Source organism: Corvus brachyrhynchos, unplaced genomic scaffold (assembly GCF_000691975.1).
Source record: "Corvus brachyrhynchos isolate BGI_N302 unplaced genomic scaffold, ASM69197v1 scaffold17, whole genome shotgun sequence".
NCBI lineage: Eukaryota > Metazoa > Chordata > Aves > Passeriformes > Corvidae > Corvus > Corvus brachyrhynchos.
The window spans coordinates 4,470,317-4,478,998 of NW_008240046.1; the positions used below are offsets into that span (position 1 = coordinate 4,470,317).

The following is an 8,682-nucleotide window of genomic DNA, read 5'->3' on the forward strand; positions in this document are numbered from 1 at the left end:
TTTATTTTAATCAATGAATATAATTTCTCCCTTTCTTGCTTTCTTCCTCAGTGCTAAAAAGACCACAATGTCTTTTTAATATTTAATTAATGAGATCACTTTACAGGTGTTAGTTTAAAGGTAACCATAGCACAAATGCATCCATTATTAACTGCAGAACTACAGTGGCTTCTTGGGAACCCTCTTCAGTTTAATATGAGAACCCCTGTCAACAGAAAACAGCGCTGATATTGTTGTTAAGTGTGACAGACTGGCAAATGCAATGGGCACCACGCTGGAACAATGCAAACTGCTCATATCAATGAAAGAGGCAACATTTAAAAGCGAGGTGAAGGCGGACAGCGAGAGGCTGGCCAGGAAGGTTCGGTTCCGCGTGGCGTCCTCGCACAGCGGGCGGGTGCTGAAGGAGGTGTACGCTGATGGGGAGGCTGCCGACTCTCTGGACTCCGAGTATGCCAGTAGCTCAGAGACTGACCAAACCAGCCGGCTGAGTGAAGTGGACGGGCAGCAGAATGGACACGTAGGGTCGGAGTGTGATGAAAATGAGAATGAGCAGGATGACTTGCTCATTTTAGTCAGAGCCACTAAAGAGAAAGGATTTGGTACAAAGAGAGTCAACATCCTCAGCAAAAATGGCACAGTCAGGGGAGTCAAGCATAAAGTCAGCGCTGGTCAAACCCTTTTTGACAATTTGGCAAAAGTATTTCAGGTAGGTGATGCAGATCTGCTGTCTGTAAGCCCTCTCTCTGTCCCTTTTAACTCCATACATTATTCTTTGCTTTCTTCAAACTGCGCTCATTTCGGATTTCTCAATATTCTGTCTCGTTCCCATTGCTATCCACCTGCTGTTGTTGCACAAGAGAGGCACACTGGTCCTTCTAGTACAAAACAGCTCTGCACTCCATATTGACTGTGAACTTTGTTCTTCAAAATTGACCCAATATTTGCTGAGTAGAAATATGTGTGTTGTGCTTCCCATGCATGGATTAGGAAAGAAATGTGACAGAGGATTTAACTGGGGCTTTTCTGGAGATCCATACAGGTCTCCTGTACAGGGATGTGTCATGTTTCCACTCCTGCTGTATTAAGTCTAATGAGTTTACGATGTTATCTACTGTCCCTACATGTAAATATGTATACTTGCAAATTCCATTCTGTTTAATCTGCAAAGTAGATCAAATTAGGTGCAGGGTGGCAGCAATGATGGTTTTCCCATATGAAAATTTCAGGGGAATGAAATCTTAGTCGGAGGTCTCTTTTATCTATTTTCTATCTATTTTGTAGAAGGAGCAGAATATCTGTATTTGAAAGAGTATATGCCACACTAATGCCTTAGGCAGAGAAACACAGGCCTTCAGAAAAATTAAGATAAAAGTTCTAAAATATTTATCTCATATGTATAATTTATCTATATATGCTATTCAAGCCTTTAAACCATTAATCTTCACACAGATAGCAACAAGTGTGCAACCAGACTCTTTCTCAAGGTTCTTAGAATCCAGAATTACGCTTTTCAATTAAATTATCCTGTGATGGCTTCAGGGCATTATTTTAAAACTTTTATGCAGTTTTAAATCATGGGGAATTTGATATTAATAACGAGTGTTTTTGCATTTTGAAATTACTTTGAAATGAGGTAATTTCATATTACATTAATAAATGGCAATAGATTAACATTCCCTTGCTTCTGGATATGAATTTATCCTCTATGTGGTACCTAAATTAACAGTCTTTTTGTCAATATGAATGTTCCTGTGGAAGTTGAAGTTTCAGAGAAGAATCGCCTGTTAATTTTTGTTCTTTACGTCACATCACAGAGCACTCAAGTAGTTTGCTTTCTTCCAAGCTGCTCAAAGAAGAGTTTGTCCTTAATTCCTTACTCTGGTAAAATTTGTAACAAACTCACTTTTTCTAAGTAGATTTGAATTTGTAAGTATTAACTGAGGCATGTTTGGGTTCTTATCTAGCTTCATTGCCACTGTTCTGTGCTATTTCATTATGCAGAGTACACCATTTCACCCCACTAACCTCATTCCCTTCTAAAAGCTGTCTTCTACTACATCAGTAACACCAAGCTAAGAAATTTGAATCAGCTAGATAAACAGATCTGCTTGAAGACACATGCACCTTAATTAGTGTCCTTGCCATATTGCTTTTTCTGTCCCCAGTTTTAGATTGGAAGTTCTTCAGGAAAGCCCATGGACTGAAATCAATGTACTTTGATTGCAAAGCTTCTTGTATTTCTAGCAGAGTTAATGCTAGGACCAGGGCTGTTTCCATGAGGTGTTTTGCCAGGAGAAAGTATTTTCTTGAAAGGAGGCATATCCATCTTATAACTTCAGAAAATTACATGTATCCAAGTCTACCACAGAAGTCCTTAATTAAAACCTGTAAAAGAATGAGTGGTTTAAAAGGTGGTAAGGATTTTTTTAATTGACAATATTTTACTGCAGAAGAAAGGGGAAAAATTAAATTATCAGATGAAAACAAACCAAAGTTTTTCATACAGCATTATTATGAAGAACTCTCTGCTACAGGCATTGTAAAGTCCAAAAGAAAAGGCAGATTTTCAAAGTGGATGAGGAAAATATATGTGGAACTGAGAAGCTTCTTCCACGGCAGGTCTAGATGAGTGATTTCTGAAAATAACTGTATATTCTTACATTAAGCACCTACTGGATCAAAGACATATATTTAATAATACAGAGAATATAATGGTTTGAGGTTTCTAGTCAACTTCCCATTTCCCCAGAGATAAAGTTCTAAGTCTAGTGAAAAAGAATGACGGTTTGCATGTCTTTTATGCCATACTGTGAGCCAATTGTGTATGCCACATGGTGAGCACAGAGGAGAGCAAAACACAAAGGTTGGCTTTGAGATGGATTTGAAACTGCTCTATCCTAATGAGAAATATGATTGAAATCCATCCAATTACAAATGAAAGAATGGCCTTTAGAAAGAGATTAGAGAATGATTTCTAGTTTTCTGTAAGCATGTTCCAGACAATTAATTGAGCTGTAATACCAGTTAGAGAACAGCAAGCGTTCTTCTTTCAAAGATTTAGTAATATAGAAAGATGTCTTTATTAGCAGGTAAAACACAAAATCTCCTTATCTGGGCAAGTTTCTAAGTTACCCCCTTGATTATGTGAGGTCATCTCCAGTTACATGTTTCTCTTAGATAAGCAGCAGCAGTTGTATAACAATAGCTAAGAGGAGAATGCCCCTCCCTGAGGAGAGTCCATCTCTGCCCTTTTGATGTTTCAGCAGCAGGAACTCGTATGAGATGAATTCATTGTGCATTTCTCAGAGTTAGTGTCAAAGTCAGTATTTTTAATCTCAGAGTATGCATATGAGCTCTTGACAATCCCGTATTCTAGGCACTGATAAATTCTTGTATGCAAACACTTCTTATTTAGTATTTACTATATCACTTCCTCACTAAAATGTGTATGTAAGAAGCCAAATACCGAGTGTGTGTGAGTGTCTTGTGACCCTAAAACTAGGGGGTGTTTTTTTACTGTAATATCAGCATTCTGCTTCTTCAGACTATATCGGCAAACTCTTCTAATATACTATTTCCCCAAATCCCTAGAGGCTGCCTGTGATAGAGGAGAGATCCTTTAAAGCAAATCACTTTGCTCAGATATTCTAGGGATAAGCATGGATTCATTTACTGGGCTTCGTTATGTTGTGCAGTCAAGACCTTTGATTTTGTCTGTTCAAGTACCTGTGCTAAAAGCACTCATGTATTTTAATATTCTATGGAAATATTTGGATTTTTGAATTTTTTTTACACATTTTCTTACTACAGCCTTTCTACAGAATTGGTTCAGACGCTTTCTTCCCACAAACTTATCTGAAAAAAATCACACCTTCTGGAGCTTTTTTCAATTTTAAGAGAGTGATGTAATGCAGGAAGTATTTCTAGAAGAAAAGGTGTTTCTGGTTGTTGTTTCTATATGATACAAGCCTGGTTTGACAGCGTATATCTAGTAGATGTGTGTCCCCTGCTACATCTTCCCACAGTCACGCACTGAGTGCTTCTCTCACCCTCTCAATCCATGACGTCTCATTTCCACTGTTCCCTGAGAAGCTGAGTCCTTCACATTACTCTGTCTGAGGACTGTCTGTGTCCCCAGAGGAGAGCTGCTCCAATGCTGTGACAGTGAAAGGTCTCCCACAGGTCATCCCTGCACAGCTGGTGAAGCTGCTGCCAGGTGAGTGTGAGCAGCTGTGGCAGTTGGGGCTAACACAGCCATGGGGATGGAATGTGGGACAGAGCAGGACACATCCAGGGGTTGTCTCAGCTTCATGGAAGAACATTCTGGGGGAAGAAAGGTGGGGAAGAGGCCAGCTCTATTGATGCTACAGGAGAGCATGGTTTCCATGGCAACCCCTCCAGCCTTTTCCTCCTTGGGGTGGATGCCACAGGGAGACTGTTGACATAGCAACCACATCCTGTCAGGGTGAGACAGTGGTGGGTGGGGTGATGATGGGTGTTGACATAACAACCGCTCTGGGTGGGGAAAGTGGGAGGGAGGTCACCGGTGGTCATTGGTGGAGGGCAGGGACAGCCACATGTATCACCCAGCCTCCACTAGCACCTAACCTGGGCCTGGGGGTAGCCTCCCACAGTGCTGGAAATACAGGCGTCAGACAGCTGGGAACATTTTATTTGTGAGAAACACACACTACTGAAAATCCTGAAAAGCAGGAGGGGGCTGGAGCTCCCAGTCTCCCCGTTCATGTATCTCCTTGGTATAAATTTGCTCTGGCTGAGACACTAAAACTGACAGTGTCAGCAGCTCTGAAGCTGGGGACATGACTTGCCAATTATGTCAGAAGCATAAGCCCCTTCTTATCTGAAGTAATTGTGGTTGTATTTCAGAACACTATCAGAAATTTTGTTTTCTAATATCACAATACTGTTTAAATGCAAATGGGTATGAATATTTCCTGCATCTTTATGTAAAAAGTAGTAGAGAAATAGTTCTTTTTTCCTTGAAATAAATACAATTCTCTTCACAACCAATTTTTGTGACTAAGACATTCCTATGATGGCTTCCGAGTCACATAGAGCAAAAATCCTTGGTTTGTCTAATATATTACTAGGGAGTGCAATGATTATTGTACGCCAAACCGGGTTTCCATCCCAATGTGCAATGTAATGGAGCTCAGCCAAAGGTTTTACACAGGTCTCTCCTCATTTTCCACTGTTTCAGCATGGGTATTTTTCTTCCATTTCCATACTTACACATTCCACTGGCCTTCCAGCCTCCTCTGAAAGGTCACGTTCTGCTAAATTAGCCACAGACCTCATTCTCCGGCAGGGCTTGCTGACATCTATTGCAAAAGGGCAGGCCTGGTTAACAGACCTGATGAATGTCTTTGTGAGCATTGTGTCAGAGAGGATATGGGTGAAGAGTCAGACATAATATACTCAGTCTTTAGAATATTTCCAAGCAGTTTCTCAGGTAGAGCTCACCTTTAAGATTGTGAAGTGCAAGTCATTATTCAGCCTGATGTAGAATGAGCTCATTAATGTTTAGAAAGGTGGGAAAGAATAAAGAATCATGTGGAAGTTTGTTAAGAGGAGGGATTTTGGGGTGGTTAAGGGCACTTTGATATTTCTTTACTTGTAGGTGACCTGGAAAAGTCAATACACAGCAGGACATGTAGAGCTTACAAACTGATAGGGCTAGCTAGTACCACAGACAAAATAAAGTGAAATACAGCAGGAAAACCAACCATCTTCCAAAGAAGACAGAGGCTAAAAAGTGATGTTAAGGAAAGTTTCTTGTGTCATAGTACAAGCAAAGGTTTTTAGGGTGGATGGCATGCTGTATACCACTCCAGCCTCTGGAGGATATATCGCTACAATCCCCAAAAGTCTGGGGAGACGAGAGAGAGATCTGCACCTTCACTGGAGAAGTCACGATACTCTCTTCCTCTCTGATCAGCTGATGATCAGCGCTGGCACTCCAGAAATCATTGGACTATTTGAATTCAACATCCTCTTCTAGGACTGGACAAAGATTGTAAAAACTCTCCTGAACTTTGCCTTCATATTCTCCTCCATACACACTACTCTGTGACTCCCAAATGGACATAGCCCACCAGAGAAAACAATGGACTGGATTGCTTGCATAGATCATTTGTTGTAGTAATGTCCCTTGTATTGATAGAGATAAATCCCAGTGAGCTGCAGGTATCTGAGGTAGAAACATCCAGTGTATTTTCCTAATATTAGCAAGTCTGGAAGACTAATTACTGAACAGTGTTACACTGAAATCCACTGGAGAACAGGAAAAAATGTAATGACATGGAGGATGAAGTGATTATGAAAAGCAGGATTTCGCTTGTTACAGAAAATTCAGAGTTAGAAGGACAACTGGATCACTACTGGGATGGGCATAGCATCCCTTCACCACTTGCTTTGTACCTTCAGAAGGGCTTTGATCTGTGACCACACTGCATGGGACAGTGATTCATCTGATGCCATTGATCATGTCACAGTTAAAACAAGTGGTTTCTGGAGCTGATATCTGAGCAGACACACTGAATTAGAAAGGAAGATGTTCAGGTCTGTGAGCTTTTAACTGGAACCTGGATTTGGCCAGTACTTAGGGTATTGGTTTTTTATTGTTCACATGTTCTTGTAGAAATCAGCTATAAAGCACTGAGGTCAGACAGGTCTATTACTAGACTATTCAGGACATTTTAGGATTTGCTTCTGTTGGACTTGAAATGTATTTGACATAGACTTGAAATGATCAGTAAATAGACTTTTAAATATCTAAACCTCTGGAAGTGATATACAAGTTTTGAGTTAAAAATGAGACTTACCCGTCTCATTTTCAAAAACTGTAGATATGGGATGTCTTGACTTCTCAATACACTCAACACTGGGAAGCTTACCAACAAAACTGTGATTAAATGTATTACTCTTTTGAGACTGAATCAATAACTGAAGAAAAAAATTTATAGGCTTTTATGCTGGCAGTCTGACCAGCATGTACTGGACATCTGTCCAACCTTCCAGCGCACTGCATGGCCTCAAAATTAGTCTTGCTGTGATGAGCAAGATCTTGATCCTTGTGAAGGTGTCCATAAATGAGGTCAGTGTTCTTGAGACGCCTCGTCCCTTGCATGGGAAAGGGCATAGCAAGGAAGCTGTGGTATTACTGCAGTGACTATGTGTACACAGAATATGTAGTACTAGAGGGAATCAAGACTTTAGGCATGGATTCAAAAAACTCACAGGCCTCTGTGAGGAAGGACTTAGACATCAAGCTCCAAAACCAAGATTCTCCAAATCTCTCTTTGGTGTACCCTTGCATCAAAGGTGGCAAGAGCCTTTCCTTAATGAAAATTTGACTAATTCTCTGCCTTGGCCACATGCCTCAACATCTCAGGATTGACAGGACCTGACAGTTACTTACTACTTGTGTCCTATGGGATCTGTAAAATAAGGGTTCCATTGCCTGTCCCACCTGCATGGCTTCATGCAGTAGGTGTTCCATGAGCATGCCTGGTGCCTCAGCTCCTACACAAACTACACATAAACAGATGCTGCTTTGTTATGAATTGTGCCTGCAGGAGGCAGCGGTGGGAAATATACTTTGAAATAGTCACAAGATAGTGAGAATAAGTTGTTGGAGCAGGAGTAGAACACAGGCTTGCTGATTCTCAACTTGCCATAGCAAATACTAATGTGCTCTTCAGCATCATCCTTCCCTTCCCTTCCCTTCCCTTCCCTTCCCTTCCCTTCCCTTCCCTTCCCTTCCCTGTGCAGCCTCCGGTCCTATACAAGTCCCATTTTAGGAATTAAAGCCATGATGAATCCAAGTATTTCCAGCTCAGGAATGTAATTAATTTCAAACCAACTGACCCACATGGGGTGAGGACAGGGTGTTATCTCAGCTGCTGTTTGAAAAGCACTATAGGGATCACATTGTTCCAGCATAGAAGCATCCTAGAAAAGCTTGTAGCCTGTGACTTGCTTGTTAGGGAAAAGAGGTAGGGAGGAGACTGAATCAGGTATTCAAGACATGAGAGATTGCAAATTATGATGTTCTGCCACCTTGTTTCATCTTCTCTCTTTTAATCTAAAAATAGATTTTCTTTCTTTTTGAAAGAATAAATGCAAATGCCAAATGGAAAAAGGCTTCCTGGTTGTACTAAGTGGGATTCCTAAGTCATATTGGCCTCAGGAAATTCTCTGATCTGAAAATAGTCATAAAATGAAACAGTATTAGTAGGAAATGCCATATATACTTTCCAGACTCTTACTTTTAATTATCTGTCTGGTAGATGGCCTGGGATACCAGATGAGCAGTAGGTCTGAGCCTATGTACTGCTCTGGGACTCTTACAAAATGTCCCTTTGGGGGGCTGCTCAATAAGGTGCTCAGCCTTTGAATTACCATGGAAAATGCTTCATCTTGCTTCAAACTAACTTGAAAAAGAGTCATGTTACGCAAGCAGCCTATCAAAAAAATCTTAGGATGCTAGTACACAATTTTTTTCTACTTATTCTAAGAGTAAGATTTTTTTTCCCCCTGAATTGGCCTCTTACAACAGAGATGAAAAAGATGAACTGATTAGCCTTAATCATTAATTAGTAGCAATAGCTCTTGTCTTTTGCCATCTGTGAAGCTCAATTTGGTAACTCAGCAGGA

General features: G+C 40.6%; 1 protein-coding gene across 1 annotated transcript in view; it reads left to right on the forward strand.

The window, feature by feature from the left end:
• The first annotated feature begins 262 nt into the window (after nt 1–262).
• GRXCR1 (glutaredoxin and cysteine rich domain containing 1) overlaps nt 263–8,682 on the forward strand; it is a 37,410-nt gene continuing 28,990 nt past the window's right edge. The window contains exon 1 of the mRNA XM_017744317.1: nt 263–709. Within this exon, the coding sequence (XP_017599806.1) occupies nt 263–709 (447 nt within the window). The remainder of the gene's footprint in view (nt 710–8,682) is intronic.